Below are 22847 nucleotides of genomic sequence, written 5' to 3' on the forward strand. Positions count from 1 at the left end.
GTTTAAAAACTAAACTTAGCACTGAGGAAGGTATAGGCCCGAAACGTCTGCTATAAGCATCGTTTTTAATTTGGCACTGAGATATTTCTATTTACAACTACTGACTGTCTGTCTGTCTGTCTGTCTGACTGACTGACTGATTGAACGAAAGGACGAATATACAAATAAGCAATACTAGTATTAGCCTGGAAAGTATCCACAAGTAACGTTATTTTACAATCCTTTGAAGTATTACTTGAAGAATCTCCTGCATTTTAGCTTAATTATCATTTCAATTTGTTCGGAACTTTGTAGAAGTTTAAGGCTTTAGGCCAGGCTAAAAGACTTGCTATCTTCACCGCACACGTACCTGATTTTGGATCATATTCGGTCTCTGCGTTCGCAGAAGTTTTACAGTCTGGAACAAATCTACCACTCCCTCAGAGCGCATGCGTTCTAGCACGATACAAAGGGCACAGAAAACGCCCGTTCTGCCAATACCATCACTAAGGAGAATAAAAATCACATCAATTAGAGTCAGCTTTCAGATAAAAATATCAGTTCTCCTTACTCAACTGTATAGACGCCTTTGAATCTCCATTGAGAAATTGACTGTACATCATAACAATATCCTCTCATCGATGACTAACTTAATCCTTGTCAAATATTTGGTTGACAATATCTTTTCCTGAATGCGATGCTGTTCACCCGCAGGGTAGTTTAAGTCTGTGTTTAAGCCAGGCAGGCCGGAGCTAATCTCCGGTTTCTGTAGCATGAAGTGACTAGGAATATTTCTACTCTCCTCCCCCACCCCCACCCCCTTTTCCTTTATTGGATGCTAGCCCATCGCAGGGTTACCCCCAGCATTAAATTCGCCGGTGCTCATTTATACACCTGGGTGGAGCGAGGCACAGTGAATGTTAAGTGCCTTGTCCAAGAACACAACACAATGACCTCAGCTAAGGCTCAAACACGGACCGCTCGATCCGGAGCCCTCCTTGCGAACCATTCGTCAATAGCGTCGTCTAATTTGGCTTTGACCAAGGGTGTTAATTACCTGCAATGTACGGTGATTGGTCCCTCTTCTTCCTGCTGTTCGTACGTTCTTTGCACCTGACCTATCAAGTCCAATATGCCCTCACCACTCTTGGGAATACTGTCAGTCCAGCCGTAAAAATGGAATTGTTTGATGTTCCGAACAGTGCCACTCTGAAATAAAACGAGTACCACTGGTTTAGTCGCGAATTTCACAAGAGAGTCGCTACCCATGGCATAGGTTTCACGTGAAGTTACAATTGAGTCAAACAAATAACTGACTTTGATGTTGTTGTTTAACGTTAGTATTAGCTAATATAGCTTAATAAACCCTACTATAAGACAATGCTGTTTAATAGCTTTCATTAGAATGGTCACACACTACGATTTCATTCAGACTTAAAAAGTTAGAACCAACTTGTACAGCATAATAAACAGTACCACATGAAAATACAGCTCAACAGCTTTCATTTGAAAGATCACACACTAGGGTTTCATTCACAGACTTGAAAGTTAGAACCACCTTGTACAGCATTATAAACAGTACCACATGAAAGTACTGCTCAACAGCTTTCATATGAATGATCACACATCAGGGTTTCATCCACAGTGGTAAAAGTTAGGACCACCTTGTACAGACGACTATTGACAAACATAGGAACAAAAGGGTTTCAAATGGAATTGAAAGCACTGATAGATTACGAGCAAGCCCTCTTTTGTGTTGATCCGAAGAGCGTGACGCGAGAGAACGCGCAAGGAGTTTGCGCGCGTTTCGCGTCACGCACGGAAGCCTAAGAAAAAAAAGAGGACTTGCTCGTAGTTTCAAACACTCACCATTATATCTTTGACCTTGAAATCTCTGATAACAAAATTTGGAAAATCTTGTTCCGTTACAGGATCCACAACGTAATACTGGTGTTTAGCAGAGCGATCAGTGGGCCAGTATTTGTAACAGTGGTCCTAATGGGAGAGAAGACAGGAGTAATTTGCATTCCTTCTCCAGAAAATAAATAAATAAATACATACATACATACATACATACATACATACATACATACATACATACATACATACATACATACATACATACATACATACATACATACGCAATGAAATACAATATTTGGGGAGGAAGCCCCATCAGCCTTAGCTGGTTTTCATTCGGGTCCAGACCTTGAGCTAAGGAGGGTGGGGGGGGGGGGGGGGGGTGTTGTTTGCTTGCCCTGCCGGCTTTTCTTCCTTCTGTGATTTTTTCTTTTTTCTTTCCCAAAATAAGGGGGACCCGGGCCCCCCGTGCCCTTCCCCTAGATCCGCCACTGTGGCTGAGTTGTGTATTTCGGTTTTTGTGGAGGGGGGAAAACCAGATTAACTAGAGTAAAACCCTCGGCACAAGGCGAGAACTAACAGCAAATTCCACATACGGCATCACTGCTCCCTGCTCTCCAAGGTTAGGGTTGATATTTTGAGTTACATCAATCTGTCTCCATCGTTACTACGGCATTAGATGTATTACACTAATTATTTCACACTCAAATTTGTTTCGCATACCCTGTCTTCCTCGTCAAGTTGCGTTAACATGACAACGATGTTCGAGTTTTGCTCCATTAACATCCCCCAGAAGTCATCCACCGTATCTGGGGAAGGATCCTGGGTAGCGATATAAGCGCCCCGCTGACGATAGCCCTGGAGAAAGATGCAATGCATTGTGGGTTAACAATTCCGCGAGACAGTATTAATAGAAGAGTAGAAAAAAAAATATCTGGGGAATTTGTCTGTACTTACGTCTATAGAACTTGCGTTGATGCTGCTGGAGCCTTCAATACCACGAGTGGATAGTAATTGCACTCTGGTTGTGTCGTCTGGTGAGAAATGAAAGATGAGAAACACAGTAAGCTGTTATCCGCTAGGAACTTAGTTCCGTACACAAAGTCTGTTCTATGCTCTTAAGACATACTTTGAACAGGGCACCTAACACATCGTTTTAGTGAATTATCTGTTCAGAAGACCTTTAATCCCCTCCGATTCTCTTAAGAATTATCACCTCGAACTTTCGTGAAATGAGAAATTTAATGTCTCTTGTTTTTGGAATGTTAAAAATGTCGTTTTGTACCAAAAAGGGTCAGCTTTGATTTTCTGAAAAGCAATGAGACCTAAGGCTTTCGGGAAATGGACAAAAAAGCCCTCTTAAATTCGAGAAGACTCAAGTTCTCTTACAATGACCAAACAGATAAAAACGTTATAGCGCAGACTACAATTGACCTAACGAGCTCTGAAAGCGCTCCAGATTGCTTAAAACAGCGCTTTAAAGCATTTGAGAAAGAAACCGTCCTTGGGCACCCCTACCTGAATACAATGCAGAGTAGAGACGATTACTTACGTGGCAGAATGTTAGCTAGTCTTTCCTTTGATCTACTGATTGCCAGACCTCCTGCGCCCTGTTTTTGTCGTCGGGCTTGACTGGGATTATTGAGCTTTCGAAATTCCTCAGCTAAACCCGCCATTCCTCCTTGACAAGGCTCCGTCAGTCGCTTGATGTGGTATAACAGGTTCCTCGCGTGGACTTCTGTGTTCCCGCAGGACACTGCTTCGAGGAGGGCGTCGTGGATGAAGATATATTGTTCCTGAACAGGAAAATGAACATCAATCACTGATGAGTGAGCGCTAGAAAAAATGTTGGAAAAGCGTTGCAGCCTTGCTCTCAGTCGCTGAAATGTTCCGCTCATTGTAATTGTAACTTTAATGTCTGTTGGTGAAATCCTAGTGTGTGACCTTATCGATCAAATGAAAGCTATTGAGCCGCACTTTCATGTGGTACTGTTTATTTTGTAATACTGGGTCATTGTAATTTGTCAGTCTTTGAACGAAACCCTAGTGTGTGACCATTTAAATGAAAGCTATTGAGTAGTACTTTCATGTGGAACTTTTTATAATGTTGTACGAGGTGTTTCTAACTTTTAAGACTGTGGATAAAACCCTTACGATTTAAAAAAGGGTTAATAAGAAAATTTTCATGTGGGCCGTTGTGTTTTTTTGGCGTTACAACTGAAAACGAGAACGTCGACTTACCTCTTTTTGTACCATGAAGTTACGTTGCGTTCTTAGCACCGTCACGTGCCCGTAAATATCGACTGTATTTTCATGTTTGACTCTTTCCAACATGGAGTCTATGACGATGAAACACGCTGTACGACCAACACCACCACTACAATGAATAAAAAAAGAAAACGAAAAACAGAAAAGAATTGTTATGATAGTAAGTCAACTGCAATTTGCTAGAGAAACTTCACTCAAATTTTAATCAAAACAGGTAATAAACCGGTTTGTTACCCGCAATGTACCACGATAGGACCAGCGTCTGTAGGATTGTAGAAGCGTACTCTTCTGAGAAACGCTAAGAATGGAGTAGGGTGGGGTGGGAGGTCATGATCAGGCCAACCAGTGAATTGGAAATGTTTGACTTCCCTGGGCTGTGGGGCGCCATCCTGTTGAATTAACAAAGATGGATTAATTAGAAATATTGCTATTTCTTTATTTAATATTCATTGTAATACTCACCTTGGAGGGCGATTGGTTGCATCTTTGAGATGTCTCAATGTGGCTGCGTGATGCAGTTATGAGTTCACATGTGCCAAATCATTATTTGGCTGCTTGACCGCGAAATGCGGTCCTAGTCAAATACCCGCATTTCACCCTTGCTCATCAGTGATTAGAGCGTCCGGCTAGATCTCGGAGGGTCATGGGTTCAAATCCCATCTAGAACTCGGATTTTTTTTCTTCTAAGGTGATACAATTTCAACATTTTATGGATCAATGTCACCGCAAAAATGAGAATTTCACGTCAACGGGAAAACCCATGGCTAATACAGTTTTCTTTTCTGCCCAACACGAAAAAGCATGGACTAATTTGTTCTATATCCAGCAGGTCAATGAGTCGTTTTACTTACCTTGCAGACTTGAAACGTTGTTATTGTGTAGTTAGCGAACTCAATCCAGTCTGTAGCAGTGACCTCAATATCACCGTATTGTTCAGTTCCTTCGCTCGGCCAGTAGTGTGCACATTTGATCTGAGAACAGAAACGCGTGACATGGTTACTTAATGCGTTACTAAATTGAGCGATAGCCTGGTGAGTTGCGTGACCAAATTGTGACCAAATATCACTGTTTTGAGTTCTGTGTTCTGCTCTTGCAGAAAACACTGTTACTCTCAAGAAATATATATTGTAAGTATTTCTGAAAGATCCTTTTAAGCAGCACAATCACGGTATTTTGAGTTATTTTGGCCACGTGCAAAATTACCCTTTAAATTGAAGAAAACCTCAAAATAGTAGTTTACTAAGATAAAAAAACACCAAAGAGATAATGATAAACCATAAAGGAACAAGGATGGTTAAGGATGGAGAAGATTGGCACGGATTACAAACGACGAACTTGAAACTTAACGCACCCTTTCATTTTCCTCTAGTTCTGTGAGCATGACAATTGTGAACGTCTTGTACTCCCAGATCATCCGCCAGAAGTCATCTATTGTTTCCTCAAGAGGACCTGTTAAAAAGAACGCCATCAATACAACATAAAAGCATCAGACGATTTATTTGATAAAGTACTTGAAATAAAAAATAAAACAATGTTTCAATACGTAAATAGATAGCAAAAAGTTACCTTGAGTTGCGATGTACGCATTTTCTTTCCGATAACCCTACAAATATGACAATAACCATCATTAAGTATGTCAAACGACATCTTTTAAACGTCTTTTTACAACTTAACGAAAATTTTAGGATTGTGCACGTGAAGGGAGAGTTAGGGAGGAGGTTGGGGATAGGGGGCTTAGGGACAACACCCCATAATTTCGTATATTTAATTTGAGTGGTAAGTCATGGACTTTGCGAAAATTAAAAAAAAAAATAAGAAGTAGGGAATTTTTTTTTTCTTTTCGGGGGAAGGGGGTGTTGTTTGCCGTGGTTATAAGAGAATTTCGAACTCTATCAGAAGAGTAATTTTCTGATGTAACACTTACGTCACAGAAGTTAGCGTTGATGTAATCTGTGCCTGCAATACCGTCTACGGTTGCCAAGCGAACACGAGAATGATCAACTGCGAAAAAAATAAAGGCAAAAAAAAAGTTAATCTTCCTGTTAGCGTTGCTATGCAGGTTGGAGTTTGTCTAGTTCCTAGGCCTCAATGTTTCGCCGCGGTCAATCGTTTTCGGGACAAATGGTCGGGGCGATCGTCTCCGTTACGTCACCGAAGTCAATTGACCGTGAACGCCTGGGAGAAAGCCGTACTGGAACAAGGCAGGGTTAAAATATCAAAGTTATGTTGTACTCACAGGCAAATATATTATGATAGCGGTTCTTTGATTTGTTGTAGACCTGTGTTGAGGCATCAGACGTGAAAGTCTCTCCTGGCTCGATAGACTGCAAGACACATGAATCTCTTGTTAAAAAATAGTTTTCGAAGTGAAATTCTTTTAGCTGAGTTAAATGAAAACACTGAACTGGTTTAAAAGAGGGAAAGTGCAAGAAAGCGAAATCTTGATTGGTTTTCTTCCTAGTTAGTCTAAAGGGTGAGACATCCGTAAATCTACGCTCATTTAACGGAATTACTTTATTGACTTTAGTTAAGAAATTCTTTGCAAGTCTTCCAAGGGTATGCACAACAACACAAGTGACGGGCAAGGGTGACCCTAACAATATTTGACTGCTAAAGCTAACTCTACCCGGAGAGCTAACCCTAACCTAACCTAATTCTCTAATTCTCTACCTAACCCGAAGCTAACCCTAAGATACTAAGCTAACCCTAAAATACTGAAACCTTGCTCAACCCTAAATACTGAATCCCCACCCCACACCCGTCAGTTAGTCTTTCCATCCTACAAGAGAAAGTCACCAATAGATGCACTGATTACCAACCTTGTACTCTTGACTGAACTTGTTGTTGTTGTCAGCTTTCAAGTTGTTATTGTGCTTAGCAAGTTCAGAAACAGGGATTGGTGGGTGGTCCATCATGGCTAAAAAAAGAAAAATCACGTTGCGAAAATAAAATATTAATTCTTATGGGTGACTTAGTAGATTTGTACTTGATAATAAACAGCATCGCATTAAAGTACTGTTCAATGACTTTCATTTTAATGGCCAAAAGCAAGATCTTTATCCACAGGCTTCTTAGAACAAACTCAGTAGTAAGACTCAGTAGTTTTTAATTGAATCACTCGCGCCAAGTGTCATCACAGCCTCGCTTACATTCACACTTACGTGCGAGGTATACGAGCATGACACCCACGCACGCATCCACGCACGTGCGCACTTGCGTGTAGATTTATCTATAAGCACGCATGATTTGTTTTAGTACCCTTCACCTGAATTACTCACGTCAGGTTTCATCAAAACCTCGCATACATTTGTATTACACGCGAGGAATACGTGCGCGACTCCCACGCATGCACGCAGGCACACGCACGCGTGCACTCACGTGCCAATATACCACTCAGCACGCTTTTATTGCCTCTATTACCTGGTGTCTGAATTGTCATTCTCTTCATTTCTACTGGGTCCGACGGTTCTGATTTATCTTCGTTCGAAGATTTCGACTTTTTACCTCTCCTTTTCTTCCTATAATGTCAGAGAGGAGCGCAAAGTTAATTGCTGTGGTTTCACGGATGGCTTGAAACAAGTACTACTATCTACTAGTTTCAAATTGAGAGGGTTTTCACTTGAACGCGAAAAGATAGTTGGTTTTACATTACTGCGCTACACGATCGTCTTAAGAAACTCGCGCCACTTTTCCATCCAATCAGAAGTAAAATCAAAACCAATCGTGACTCGCGCGCGCATGATTTCCCGCGCTTTCTGTCAGCTACACGTATTTACTTCGAGTTTTGATAGGTTCACTGGATTGTGTGTCCTTTGTGATTGGCTAGAGTGACTACTCTGGTTTTGATTTAACGGCACTCAATTGAAAACCGCTCTAACTGTTTGGAAGTTCTGTGTTTCCGGCTTCAAGTGAAACTCATACTGTCTTAGTCATGGAGCCAAACTCGGCCATAACAGAGAAGCCTTCAAGGGAAGAGTGGTTCGACTGCATTTGTAAATGATAACGAGATTATTCTCACCTTCTGCACAACAGTACAGCAAGAACAACGATGGCTGTGATAACGACGACTGCCACGACTGGGATAATGACAAAAATTAGATTCAGTCCTCCTCCAGTATGTTCTTCAGGGTCTTGCCTGGCCCCAGTGTTTATTGCTGCGTCTTGGTTGCTAGCACCTGGTTGATATGACGAACTGGGGTTAGCAACAGTTATAGCAATATTATAAATATTTCTGATTATGAAAAACCATTCGACCCCACAAGAAAGTACTGCTCAATAGCTTTCACCTGAATGGTCACACATTAGGGTTTCGTCCGCAGACATTAAATTTAGAACCACCATGTAGAGCACAGTAAACAATACCACATGAAAGCACTGCTCAGTAGCTTTTATCTGACTGGTCACACACTAAATTTTATTCGCAGAATTAAACGTCAGAACCACCTTGTTCAGCGTAATAACCACGTGAAAGTATTGCTCAATAGCTTTCGAATGAATGGCTACACATTAGGGTTTCAACCACAGATGCGAAAGATAGAACCACCTTGTACCACATAATGAAAAAGGAAAACAAAATGGGTGATAACTAATATAATGTTCCAACCTAACCAGTTCAAAAATGCGGAAACATACTTACCGAACTTAACAGGTGTTACAAAGGGACTAGAAGTGTATAGCGCCTCCTACGAGAAAAAACAGCCATTTGTTACGAGCTTTTTGAGCTTTACATAGCATTGTGAGGCAGTGGCGTCATGGTTAGTGCGCTCGACTCTGGATCAAGCTGTCTGGGTTTAAGCTCTAGCCGGGGTCATTGTGTTTTGTTCTTGGGCAAGACACTTTACTCTCACAGTGCCTCTCTCCACCCAGGTGTATAAATGGCTACCGGCAAATTTAATGCTGGGGGTAACCCTGGGATGGACTAGTATCCCATCCAGGGGAGAGTAGAAATACTCCTAGTCGCTTCATGTTAAGAAAACTGGAGAGTATAAGCGCCGGCCTGATTAAAAACTTCACACAGACTTTACCTTTGCCCTAGGCTTATAGTGAAGAAAGTTGCCTTATTTTCGCGGTAACATGACATTAAACCCAAATAAACCCAAAGGAACGAAACCATCTAATACAGAAATTGGACTATTTCCGTCAAAAATTCTAAAGATCCTCTGAGGACCTTATATCAAAGCGGGCTCTACAGTGTAGATCACAAAGAAATTTGCTTTTCGCTCAGTTGCATTGAGTGGCCGCGAAAGATTATTATCTCTTGGTGCACGCTGATTCGTTAATCTTATCGTTGTTCTCGAGGTGAGATAGCTATGGTGTTGTCCTTATCTTAACACAAAGAAACTAAGATCTAATCATAAACCAGACAAAACGAAATATAAGTGTACGTAATTGCATTTATTTTATGGTTAAACGTGGTCTAAACCCCTCTCACGTTTTACCAACCCTAACAATACCTCTTACTTACCCCTTTGTCGTTTTTGACATAAGCTCTTGTAAACATTGTGTAATAGGCTCCTTCAGACAGCTCCTTGTTGTAATAACCGTATAGATTTTTGAATTTTCTGTCTCCCACGTTAAATCTCTTTGGTAGTTCGGAGGGACTGAATTTGGCAGCAATATAGGGCTCATCAATGTCCCTTTTAGTGGTCTCTCGTCTGCGCCTCACTTCTTTGAAGAAATCATCCGGTATCTTATCTTTGGGCAGTTGGTTGCTCTTCCTCAGCGGTACTACAACCACTATGTAGTAACTGTATGTAAAATAACACCAATGTTACCATATTGCATAAAGGCTTTCATCGCTTTACGTTTGAGCGTTACCAAGATGAATTAAATGGGCCATCTATCATGTCATTTTTCTTTGAATTGAAACAATTAGTTCTTTTTATTGGCAACAAGGGGGCCTACCAATTACATTCACATCTAGTTGCACTAGTTGATCGTGTTCGTTATTCTCATCATTCGGTTGGTTATTGTGCAATGATTTTGTAGTGAGAAAAATGAGTTCTATTGTACCTTATCGGCCCGTTTCTCTCTGAGGCGGGCTCCAGCTCTATGGGAACAAACTCGTCCGAAAGTTCGTTTTCGATAATCACCGGCCTCTGTAGCGGTGGAGGTCTACCTTTATCTGTTTTCAGAGTCAGTGCTATCTTCGGTCCCTCGCCCATGGAATTAAAAGCTGACAATTCTATCTGGTAGGTTGTGTGAGGAACAAGACCTTGCAGAGTGTGCGACTGAAGACCAGGGGAAACTGCGTCCAATTTGACTTCACGAGTGTGTGACAGCTGTTTGAATTCACCATTTTCTTTGTAGGATTTTGAACCCGAATATGTAATCTGTGGATGGAAGAAAACCAAAAAAAAAAGTTAGAGTTGTAAATAAAGCGTATGGACATGACGTCACGGCAGCCATATTGGTGTTCCAAAACAATAAAACGGCGGCCGTGTTGGTGTACCAAAACCGATCCTGAGGGAATTGAACTCTTTCCTTAGGTAATTTTTTTTTGTTTCAATACATTTGCATAGCTGCTGGTCACGTGACTGAAAATGCTCTATAACATCGGACTGTACACACTTGATATTTTAAGAAGCCACGTTACGGCTGTCTAAAATTTTTTAAGTCAATCTTTCGTTTTTCCATTTTAACCTCTCCCAGTCTTAACTATGCTTGTTCGTTTTGGCTTATTATTGCCTCTCTAATGTTTTTCCAGCTAAGTTATGTAATATTAATTATGTTGAAGAATTCTTCAACCCAAAGGTAATTTCGAAAAACGCCAAAAAGTTCAATATAATGTGACTCACATAAAGGGTACATTTGTAGCTCACAGAAAACTAGTCGCAGAATGCAGTTTTCTATTCGCTGAGCAGAAAGTTCACTTTGTCTATTTGCACTCAGAATCCATTAACTATTTCTATCAGTTCATTGAAGTTCTTGATGGTCTCCTTCATACAACTATTTGGGACGTCACATTTCCATTCTCCTCGCCATCACGCAACGCCTATCATGGTGAAACGTTGCGTGACTTTGTTCACCTTGAGACCAGTACCTGATACTTTGTTATTCCAGCATCTGTGACCGGCGGCTTCCAATTTAACACAACCGAGTCGCTACCGCCATTATCGACTTCCAGTTCTCGGCACGCTTCTGGCACTACAAGAACACGCAATGAAAAAAGTATTTCAAACGTTTGCAAACGCGGAGAAGCTTTACAGCAGGCAGAATTTCTTTGCAAACAAAACAAAGGTTAATAATGTATGCGTTTAATACAAATAAGCACTTCTACGCCTAAACAAAACTAAACTACAATAAGGAGTTTTAATGTTTTCTAGACACAAAACAAGCACACAGAACGTTACACATAAAACAAAAAAGCCATAATTAGTTACGTACACATAAATTATGCAGTTGACTCTGGTCCTCGTAAAAAAGTGGAAACAGTCCTTTGAAATCTCCTTCCCAGGACCTTGTTTCACCTAGTTTCGGGAGGCAGGTTGAAAACAAGACCTTGGGAACGAGATTTATTAGGAAACAAGTTGTGCGGGGCGCCCTTTACTTACAGTCATATTTAAGGGTCTTTGCGGAGACTGGTAAAGAGAAATTGCCCAGGCCAACTCGCGTCTCAGCGGCCACACAAATCCAGTACTTCGTGTCACGTGACAGAGCCTTTAAACTAGCGTTAAGTCCGTTGGCTCCCATTGAGCTCCACTGATCAAGGGGAATGTTTGAATCGTCCGAGTAGATTACTAAATAACTCGACACCTTGCCGTTGGGGAACTGGGGCGATTTCCACGACACCGCAACAGAGTCGGTGCTACGAGCCTTAGCCACGAGGTTACGTGGAGGACTGGGAACTGAAAGCAACATAGGTAGAGCGGTTAAGGCATGCAGTTATTACCAAGCAGCTTAAAGATTTTAGAAGCTTATCTAGAACAGTTTCGTTACTTACAAATTTAAACAATACCCAACAAAGCACGTATATGACATAAATTATCTTACTTCTAAATACAGCCATTGCACGAGCGTGATTAAGTTGCCAAAATAATAATAATAGAAAAAAAATAGACTGACTGCGTCAACAAAGCCAGATTTAAGTTATTAACATCTAGTCAAGCGGAAGACCTACCATCTTCGTTTGTCTTTTCAATGACAGGACGACTCAAGGGACCAGGTCCCTTTTGTCCCAGGGCTCGAACACGAATCTCATAATCAGTGAACATCCTTAGGCGCGTCAAAAGCACTCTAGTTTGGTTCGGGTTGGTGATATTTTTCACCAAAGATTGGCCCCTTCGATTAAGAGGATTGTACAACACGGAGTATCCAATCAGAGGACCGTTTTTCTTCCACACATCTGGCTCCAGCCACGTCACACGAATTGAAGTTGATGACACAGGAGAGGCCCTCAATTGAAGAGGAGGACCTGTGGGTGGACCGGGTGGCATCTCAACCCAGTGGGAAGTTTCTGGTGACCACCCAGCTTTGGTTCGTGTAGATACTTTGAACAGATACCATACGCCAGGATCTGGAAAGAAGAGAGAGAGGAGTCAGCTATCGTGGGAGAAGTTAATGGACGCTTAAAGGGCAAGGGAAGACAAAAAAAAAAAAGCAAAGAGAAAGAGATAAAAATGCGATAGCTTAATTAAACAGAAAAACGGAATTATAAAAATAGTGAAATGATTGACGATTGCCTGTATAGTTGTCTCGTTCTGTGACTGATACTGACAGACAGACAGACAGACAGACAGACTAACTGACTGACTGACTGACTGACTCACTCACTCACTCACTCACTAGCTGACTGACTAAATGACCGTGTGACTGATTGATTGACTGACTATCTGATTGTCTGACTGACTGATTGTGTGACTGAATGACTAACTACATACATACATACATACATACATACATACATACATACATACATACATACATACATACATACAACCTTTATTTATACACGATAAAAGACGTCAAAGCTAACAAGCTTGTGGGGTCGTGTACTAATAAGATACATAAAATAACTACAATTAATAACTGACTGAATGAATGACTGACTGACTGACTGACTGACTGACTGACTGACTGACTCACTGATTCACTGACTGTCTAACCTACCGACCGACCGACTGACTGGCTGACTGCTTGAGTGACTGACAGGAGAATTTACCAAACAAACAATCGACTGATTAATTGACAGGCGAACTTATGGACGAACGAAGGAACCGGATAAGAGATGAGATAAAACAAAAAAAACATAAATTCCGCAACCCCAGAGAGTTGTTTGTAATACTACAGACACTTACTAAGGTCTCTAAATGGATGCTCCTTTGTCTGCGGAAAAAACGTCATTTCTTTCATCTTGACAGGCGGATCCCGTCCGCGCAGGCGCTGTAAGGACTTTCCGTATCGCAACTTGTAAGAGAGCACATTGCTCACCGAAGTCCTCCATTTGATTGTCAACCCCGTGCTTGGAGTGGAAATTGGCTTAGTACTGAAAATGTATGGAGCATCCGGGGCTTTCGCTAAGGTCTTAGCTAACACTGGCACACTGCGGGCGCCGTCTCCTTTTACGGTGTATGCTGCAACCTCGATCTGGTACGTCGTCTCGGCTTCCAGTTCGGTTAAAACAACGCTCTGTAGATTGTAAATGGAGAACATTGCTTGAAGAAACAAGTGAGGTGTGTGCATTGTCACCGAAACAAATCTCTCGCTGTATATTGCAGGTGTAGCAGCTGCTTACTAGACATTTAGAGAAAAGGGAAGTGGATGAAGTCAGAATCTCTTTCTCCGTAAAGGCTTCTATCGTATTCTCGAGGCGTGCTCCCGGGGACTGGATCCTCATGTTTTATGAGTCAAATGAGGCCGGATTATGTGTCAATGAGTCGACGACTCATTATCTCATGAATACTTTGATCTCTTAAATAAGCTCGCGGAAATTGGAGACAGGAAATGCTATCGCAGGTTTTTCTTCGTCGAAAGCTACTTTTTTTGGAAATTCCAACATGAAATGCTTACCAAGGAATCCCAAGATTCAGAGTATTTGACTTCAGGGAGGGGTGGTGGATTCAGTTGGTTTCCTTGATCATCCACTTTCTGGTAGAACACTGAGTAACCTTGGATACGGCCATCCTGCTGCTGCAGTGGCTCTGACCAGCGGACTACAATGACGGAAGAATTCACCACTCTGAATTTGAGCTGACGCGGTGCTCCACTGGGGACTGGAAATGAAACAAAAACAGACGAGATTATGGGCGAATCTTTGCTGACATCATTGATTTCATTTTTCCTCATTAACATACGTCTTTGCGAAGAGAAGACATCTAGCTAGACACACATGTTCAATACATTCATGATCGGGCTCAAATTCCTTGGGACAGTTAATCGTGCTATGCCAGTTCAATATTCAGAAGTAATGTTTTTGTAGCTCCATCGCAAACTGTATTGCTTATGCTAATGTGGCAAAAATTATAAACAAAGATTCTCCTGATAAACTTAAGACTGGATAACAACCAAAGAAACATGGATGAAATTTCCCAGAACAGACATTCCAGAACAGCACTCTACAATTACTTGTTCATCATAGGGCAAATACAAAAATATGGTTCGCTCATTAAAGGGCAAAAGATCAGACGACATCGGAAGTGCACAAACTGCAAAGAATTCAGACAGGCATAAACTACACTGGTTAACACGACCCTTAGCTGTCTCGGTCATTACTGTCTCACGAAATCGGAAATACACATACTGGAAAGAATTCAGACACATTTTCTGCTAATTATAACCCACAAACAAGATGTTGTTCGCCACAATGACCACTCTGTAAACCAACAGGCAAGTGTGTCTAACGTAACAAATACACGTCTTTAAGTCTCTTTACAGCGTTCAATTATTTGTGTGCTTGCGTGAGATTACGAACACAAAACGTCGCACATAAGTTGAGATGAATGGTTGAAAGCCTACTCATTGTGGAAGGCACTAAACAAAAAATTGCAAGCGTGGCATCTTGGAATGTTAATTCGAAAATTTATAAATGCAAGATCGAGGCTCAAAATAGCGACAAACAACCCCTATTATGGATAAGTTATTAGAAAAATCACAAATTGCAACAATTTAAAACAGGTACGAAGGTATTATTTGACCAACCCCAACCGCAAAGATGGCAAGTCCCCGAGTAATGAGCTTCAATAACTAATAAGTTTCCTGTTTGACTAATTTACAGATAGTTTCACCGAAATTCCTCTTAACAAATATGACCCTCTCTGGTTCACATCTCGTATAGTGCTCCGCAAATGCATGGGAAAATCTTTCCCACCGACCATTTAACAAAACTATCTTTGTCATGAATTCCCAAATGTCCAGTTCGTTGAACTTCGTTGCCTGTATCTATATATAATTTTGATCAGAGGCGTTAAATTAATCCAGAAGATGTAATTACTTTAACAGGATTCGCGATCCCGTGGAATTCAGAAATTATCGCCCGTTAACAAGACGAGTCTAAGTGCACTGATACCAACGGCGAGTGTATGAAAGATCCATGCAAACAAACAGTGATAACATATAAAGACAGACAGACAGACAGACAGACAGACAGACAGACAGCCGTCCTCCATTTCTAGAAAGTATCGATGAGATTTTACCAATGAGAAATCTAAGTAATGCGTCTCTCAAAGAAATGAATTGCAAACGCATAAGGCATCAAAACAAGGGAAGCAAAAACGGTTTCTCTCTAGATTAAAACGTTCATTCGAGCATGACAACTCAAATAAAAGCTATTCAGCAAATGAGCAGTACTTTCAAGTGGTACTATTTATTATGCTATACAAGGTGGTTCTAGCGTTTAAGTCTGTGGATGAAACCCTCATGTGTGACCATTCAAATGAAAGCTATTGAGCAGTACTTTCATGTGGTACCATTTATTACGCTGTACAAGGTGATTCTAGCGTTTAGGTCTGTGAATGAAACCCTCAAGTGTGGCCATTCAAATGAAAGGGGGCGACTCCCATATGAAAAGGTCGGGGATGCTCGTAGTCTACCTTAGGGGTGGGGTATAAATCAAGGATTCTGATCTCATTTAGGGCGTTTAGGGCGACCAAAACGCCACTATTTTAAGCTGTCAAAGTATCTTTTAGGGTGCAATCGAAGAAATAATAACAAAAGACACGCTCTTATTTCTGTTTTTAGGCTCGATTTCCGTCGGTCTCTCGAGTCCGGTCTACCAGCACGTGCTCCTTTCCTGAACAGTGGCTGGCAATCAAGCCTACTCCGTTTTAAGTGGTATCTTTTAAGGGTCAAATAAAGCTTGAGTTCAGATTGGTCTCCTCTAGGGGGTGAATTCAAATTTTCCAACGAGCATCCCGAACTGTTCGTATGGGCGTCCCCACTCCCGGTAGAGGAAGGGGAAGGGGGCAGGGTGGGGGGGGGGGGGGAACGTTGCACAGTGGAAACTGGAAACATACTCACCATCCTCCGCTGTGGAGAATGTGTGCTTGCTAGACGTAGGACCAGTGCCAATAGAGGTACTCGCTGATATCCACACAAAATATGTGGTGTACTTCTTGAGATTATGAAGACGAATTGAGGACTTTATTCCATCCACGTTCACAAAACTGTAAAGACAAGTATAAACGGGTAATGAACCTCGCGAAAAATTCTAAGTTTCATATACTCTGACTTTAAAACCATGAATTTAGATGCAGCTATCTTAAATTAAAGAAAAAGAACAATATTTGCAATAGTCTGTAGGAAAAAAAGATTGGGGTTGAAACTTTTATCAAAATACCTTACGGAGGATTAGCAAGGGCAACTATCGCGAGGCTATTTTCGAGCACTACTATGAAGAGCGGAACCCCGTCAATCTGCTCACTAACGGGCCACAAAACTCTTGCCCCATTAAAGGGGTGAATAGGAAAATGACTGACTGAGCTTTTGTTCAGGCCAGAATAAAGTGGCCGAAATAACGAGGCACATGTAGCCTTCTTAACGTGGTGGCCATTGTACTTCTTAACACCATCTTATGTATCATTTGAGGAAGTCACGATGTAAGAAAGGAAACTAAGACGTAATGTGAAGAATTTCCTTTATAAATGACATGCGTACTAAGTATTTTCAGACTCACCTTGCGCGTCCCCCCTTCTCCCTGTACTTGACGGTATAGTTTGTAATGCGTCCGTTGCGATGTCTGGGGGGAGGTGGATCCCAGCTGATTTCCAGGCTAGTGGAGTCCAGTCCCTTACTCCGGATGTTCGCGGGAGCGGCACTGGGAACTATACAATTCAACAAGAACGAAAATAGTTTATTTGTTTGTTGAAACATGACGCTTCTTACAGCAAGGCTTTTTAAACAGCTAAGGGTAGTCGAGGGTTGTCTTATTTGAAAGGGGGCTGCTAGATCAAATCACTCAGCTCAGTAACAGCATTTTGAATTAATTTTGGCCACGTACAAAAATTGAAGCAAACCTGAAAATAGTAGATAGAGAAACACCAAAGAGATAATAATAAAACATAAAGAAACAAGGATGTTTAAGGATGGAGACGATTGACACGTATGACAAATGACGAACTTGAAAAATTTAGGCTAAACTTTCCAAGATGTGCAAACGGTAATTTAGCTTCGTGACTTAGCTCTTTACAACTTACTGTCCTCCAGTGTTTGGACAACCTTGGCAAATGATTTTGGCCCTGTAACACCATAGGACTTCGCCGCCACCTGTACTTGGTAATAAGTGTATGGTCTGAGGTGTCTTATCTCTTGACCGAATGTTTGATCTCCGACAGTAATCATGGTTTCCTTGGCAGCGGTCGATTTGTTGTAATAGACCTCATAGCCGATCACGCCGTTCCCAGAGTACTTTGGGGCTTGCCACGTGACTTGAATTAACTGCGATGAAAGTACTGTCACTTTGACCTGTTCCGGCTGCCCGGGTGCTGAAAAGCAAAATAATTTGTTAAATATTTCTCTCGTTTTAGTAAACCCTTAAGACGAGGGGCATAAGTGATAGGGTGTTATGGGTCTTAAAGTTCATAGGTGTTAAAGCAATCTCGTTCCCAGAGCCTTCGTTACCCTTGCCTAGCGGAACGGGAAAACGAAGCCGCTGGACAAGGGCAACGAAGGCTCTGGGAACGAGATTGGCGTTAAAGTATATCTCTGGACAACTCCGCAGGTTTGGCAGGCGTTGTGGCCCATTAATTGTTTCGTCAGACTCTAGATCAAGTTCTCTACGATGGGTTCAGACCTTGCCTTGTCAGGCGGACACTTTACTCTAAGAGTACCATTCCCCGCCTACAAGCAACCTTACACCGACCTTTTGAGTGCCTTGGTCACGATCGACCACTATAAACTGCAGCTTTCTTACGCAAATCACGGGTTAAAAAGGATCGACAATGATAACTATAAGGGAGGGGTGCCTCTTCTTCGAGTAAGTGACCACTCACCACCCTGTGCAGTCATCACAGCGAACAGATCTGAGAGAGGTCCTTCACCAGCGCTGTTGTAAGCGATCAGCTTAAAGTAGTACGTTGTCATTTTAAGAAGTCCTGTGATCTGGGTCTGGTTATCTGCTGACGCCCTGTACAACCACTGGTCGATCTTAAGCTTTGGATCAGTCACGTAGTACAGCCGGTATCCAAGGATCTCGCCATTTGGTTGGCTTGGTGGCAGCCATGTTGCTTCGAATGAGGTGTCTGAGAGTCCCTTGGCTTGGATGTTCCCTGGTGGTGTTCCGGGTGCTGAGGATGGAAGGAAAAGTACATACGCATTAAGTACACGGAGGGAGGCGCGGTGGCCTCATGGTTAGAGCGCTCGTCCCCGGATCGAGCGGTCCGGGTTCGAGCCCTGGCCTGGGACATTGTGTTGTGTTCTTGGGCAAGACACTTAATTCTCACAGTGCCTCTCTCCACCCAGGAATATAAATGCGTACCGGCGAATTGTTGGGGAAACCTAACAAATTGCAGGGGAATGACCTGCGATGGACTAGCATTCCGTCCAGGGTGAGTAGAAATACTCCTAGCCGCTTCATGCTTCAGAAACCGGAATAAGCTCCGGCAGCCAGTCGGCTCCAAGGCTTCACTTTATGAAGTACACAGTGAAATACAATCCAGATTACAGACACCCCTATACCCTCACTACCAAAAATCATGGTCATTCTCGGGTTTCGAATCAAAGACCTTTGCCATGCCGGTACCAACGGTTTACCGCAGAGCTGTAAAGGTGATGGAAACTACCATGTACAAGTCGGAAGTTTTGGTTTACACGTGAAAGGAACATGAAGCTGGAAATTCCCATTACTGCTCTAACTGGGGCCACTGCACCGCTTAGATGAGAATTCAATTGTTGCGATACTGACCAAATGGAGGATTTGGAGCGGCTCCGGATGGTCGTGTTTTAAACTCCACTTCTCAAACTCATAAAGCATTCATCCCGTTGGGGGACGGTGTTTGGATACCTGATCTATCACAGATTATCAGATTTACGATTGTATTTAACTGTTTTCTCCTTAGTTTCAGTTTCGATTGAGAAGATATATCAAAACATGTAAGACCACGTTTGTAAACTACTCGACGCTAATCAAAAATACACCGCTACGCGTTGTATTTTTAACTCTGTTCTCGGTGTTTGGAAATGTGGTCAAAGACGGTCTTTTGTTTTTTGATATATTACTCTGTAGCATCGAAGTGAAGAACATGAACCAGCGATCAGCGCCATTAACTCTCGGCTCCCTCTCCGTATCTGCTCAAGCGCGTGTAAAATACTGCTACATACATACATTACTTTATTTACCCTCGGATTTCAGAGTAGCTTATGCAGCTAATACCTCCGAGTATTTAACCATCAGATGAGAGATAGACCACCACACCGGGAACTACGTCCCCTACTCTTTTCGATCAGTCTGTGGGTTCCTTTACGTCCCACGGAATTAATTATGATGAGTTGTGAGACGGGACCTCCTGAAATACAAACCTTTTGGGGATGTTTTGAATTCAGCCAGAGGACTAGGTTTGCTGGTCCCCAGGTCGTTCAGAGCAAACAGGCGAAATTGATAAGTAGTATAAGGCTGGAGTTCCTTCAAACTCATAGATGTTCGGCCACGAATGTCTTTGATGACTATCCACTGACTCGAGCTCTTGGCGCGATAGTATAAGGTGTAAGAGTCCACCTGGGGGCCTCCTCCATGCTTCCATGTGATGGTGATCCAGTCTGCAGTTATCTGCGTTGTGGTGGGTCTTGTTGGAGCGAATGGCAATTCTGCAAGAGATACAACCATGTCGTAATGTGTTACCGTTTTAGCAGCTGCATGATTTGTCAAGAACTGGGCCAGTTTCAGGTGAAGATCTTGAATTCGACCTTTTCCTGTGGCCTCCCACAGTGTCGAAGAAGCCCCTTGTGTGTGACCATTCAAATGAAAGCTACTGGACAGTACTTTCATGTAGTGCTGTTTATTATGCTGTACAAGGTGATTCAAGCCCTAATTTGTGGCCATTCAAGTAAAAGCTATTGAGCAGTACTTTCATGCAGTGTTGTTTACTATGCTGTAAAAGGAAGTACTAACATTTAAGTCTGGGGACGACACCCTAGTGTGTGTCCATTCAAATGAAAGCTATTGAACAGTGCTTTCATGTGGTACTGTTTAGTATGCTATACAAGGTGGTTATAACTTTTAAGTCCGTGGATAAAACCCTAGTGTGTGACCATTCAAATGAAAGCTATTGAGCAGTGCTTTCATGTAGTACTGTTTATTATGCTATACACAAGTCCGTGGATGAAACTCTTGTCTGCTAACGAATAAGTTTATGTTGCTCTATTTGCAAGAAACAGTTGTTTATTTATTTTTTTTACTAAGGTATAGGCTATATTTTCACGCAGTTTTCAATGAAGACATTTTAAGACAGTAGAACGCATTCGACTTACTTCGTACAGTGACGTAAGCCGAGGCTCGAGCTTGTCCTCTGTTATTAACTGCAAGGCAAGTGTAGTTCCCAGACTTCTGAATATCTTGAACGGTCAACACGCCATCAGCACTTCCCCCTGCGAGTCTGACGCCGTCACGTTCCCACACTATAGATGGTTTTGGGTAACCTGTGGCCGAGCAATTCAAGTAGACAACTGTTTCTGGGTCGACTGTGACAGGTTGAGGGGGACTGGTGATGACTGGTTTCTTGTAAGAGACTACAATGGAAGAATTTTAACGTTAGTTACGTGTAACCAATGTCAACAGCCTTGAAGTCCCTTCAAAAAGCCCTTTGAAAAGTACAAAATGTTTTCGACCAGTTAGGAAAAGGGCACAGAGATGTGAATTTTCATGTTCGCATTAAATTTCCACTGAATTAAAATTTACTCCCTGCCATCCTTCGCCAATTTTACTGCCGCTTTACTTCCTGCCAATCCTTCTGATTGGTAAGTGACTAATTCAAGCACTGAATTCCAACGCGCGAGAACAAGACCATAACCACGCGCGTCACGCAAGGAAACTTCCAAGTTCTAATCGCGCTCTTTCTGACAGTATTCCACCGACATAATTAAAAAAGATTTTGTTTATCGTTTTGGCACAAACCTTTGTGTCTGAGGGTTGCGACACGTGAATACACCATCCCCAGGCTATTGGTCGCAACACACGTGTACCGTCCGGCGTCAGAAGCCTGGACACTAGTGATTTTCACGGCCCCTGGCTTGGGTATGCTGATTCTTGGGTCTGACAAGTCGAGGGGCACTGATTCCTTCAGCCATGTTATCACCGGGAGTGGGTTTCCTGTGGCATTACACTCAAACGAACCATCATCTCCGCTCGTTACTTCAGCGTATCGAGGATTCTTAACTACTCTTGGAAATCCCGATGGCGTGCTGCGCGCTGAAGATATAAAGTTTGTATTTTAATAAAAAGAAACATTTACACCTTAGTAAGAGTAAGTTATTTTATGGTTAGTTCCGTGAGCGGGCAAGATAAACCAAATCCTGCGCTGTGATTGGCTTCCCGAGCGGCCAAAATGACGCTCTCGGTCCATAAACACGTAAAAGAAAGAACTTGGTCAATGTTCAGCCATCTTGACCAAACAAGATCAGTCAGTAACTCATATATACAAAACCAAGGCTTCCCGTCAGTGAAAGCGCGCTCGTTAGGTAAGGTCAGTGGTTTTATTTTAGGCGCCAACATTGTCAAAGCTGACGCCATTAAAGGATTTTACTACGGAATTTTCCAAAATACGTCGTAATGGTGACAAGAATTTACTAACCTTGAAAAACGAAACGGCGAGAGCACATGCATACACACACAAAAAGATATGTATAAGGTAGTAGCATTCTACATGAATGTGAAAATAACGGAAACTAGAGGAATACACGCTAATTTATACTTAACGTACGATGAGCGAAAGATATTACCAAATGGCTAGGAAACCTAAACCTATAGCTGTGTCCATGTTTTCTTAACGTTGAAAAAGCCAATAAAATTCAAGAAAGAACAAGAAAGAAACAAGAGAAAGAAAAAGAGAACAAGAAAGAGCCAGACAACGAGAAAAAAAAAATCATGTTATCAGGGTGAGCGTTTGCTAAGCGTTTTTTGTAGGTCTGAGCATGCTTATAAGAAAGCAGACTAGCTAAAATCCGGATTAAAGGCAAGGTTATCTTTCTTATGTAAAAAGCATTTTTACTGCAATTCTTTTAAAAGCTGCACTTTGAGATTAGCCAACTTAAAAAATGGTTGAAATGATGAAAAACATAAATCCTCATCGATAACTTTACAAAACTGAATTTAAAAC

General features: G+C 42.0%; 1 protein-coding gene across 7 annotated transcripts in view; it reads right to left on the reverse strand.

Moving 5' to 3' along the window:
• LOC110054075 (receptor-type tyrosine-protein phosphatase delta-like) overlaps positions 1-22847 on the reverse strand; it is a 60860-nt gene that overhangs the window by 2357 nt on the left and 35656 nt on the right. For 6 of the 7 annotated variants that reach the window (XM_089286920.1, XM_089286917.1, XM_089286916.1 and 3 more), the window contains 31 exons: positions 21647-21940; positions 21004-21261; positions 20056-20340; positions 18531-18824; positions 17736-18023; positions 17216-17363; positions 16561-16706; positions 14116-14318; positions 13404-13734; positions 12227-12622; positions 11661-11954; positions 11150-11253; positions 10120-10439; positions 9572-9854; positions 8744-8789; positions 8126-8282; positions 7528-7625; positions 6927-7024; positions 6344-6431; positions 6032-6108; positions 5674-5710; positions 5459-5556; positions 4959-5078; positions 4342-4496; positions 4081-4216; positions 3392-3635; positions 2797-2873; positions 2563-2697; positions 1849-1974; positions 1037-1188; positions 350-485 (listed from right to left, as the gene is read on the reverse strand). In XM_089286920.1, coding sequence (XP_089143046.1) covers positions 350-485; positions 1037-1188; positions 1849-1974; positions 2563-2697; positions 2797-2873; positions 3392-3635; positions 4081-4216; positions 4342-4496; positions 4959-5078; positions 5459-5556; positions 5674-5710; positions 6032-6108; positions 6344-6431; positions 6927-7024; positions 7528-7625; positions 8126-8282; positions 8744-8789; positions 9572-9854; positions 10120-10439; positions 11150-11253; positions 11661-11954; positions 12227-12622; positions 13404-13734; positions 14116-14318; positions 16561-16706; positions 17216-17363; positions 17736-18023; positions 18531-18824; positions 20056-20340; positions 21004-21261; positions 21647-21940 — 5624 coding nt within the window. The remainder of the gene's footprint in view (positions 1-349; positions 486-1036; positions 1189-1848; positions 1975-2562; positions 2698-2796; positions 2874-3391; positions 3636-4080; positions 4217-4341; positions 4497-4958; positions 5079-5458; positions 5557-5673; positions 5711-6031; positions 6109-6343; positions 6432-6926; positions 7025-7527; positions 7626-8125; positions 8283-8743; positions 8790-9571; positions 9855-10119; positions 10440-11149; positions 11254-11660; positions 11955-12226; positions 12623-13403; positions 13735-14115; positions 14319-16560; positions 16707-17215; positions 17364-17735; positions 18024-18530; positions 18825-20055; positions 20341-21003; positions 21262-21646; positions 21941-22847) is intronic. The other variant, XM_089286921.1, reaches the window with a different exon arrangement.

The sequence above is a fragment of the Orbicella faveolata genome, unplaced genomic scaffold (genome assembly GCF_042242905.1).
Source record: "Orbicella faveolata isolate gen_17 unplaced genomic scaffold, um_ofav_v1 contig_14, whole genome shotgun sequence".
Classification (NCBI taxonomy): Eukaryota; Metazoa; Cnidaria; class Anthozoa; order Scleractinia; family Merulinidae; genus Orbicella; species Orbicella faveolata.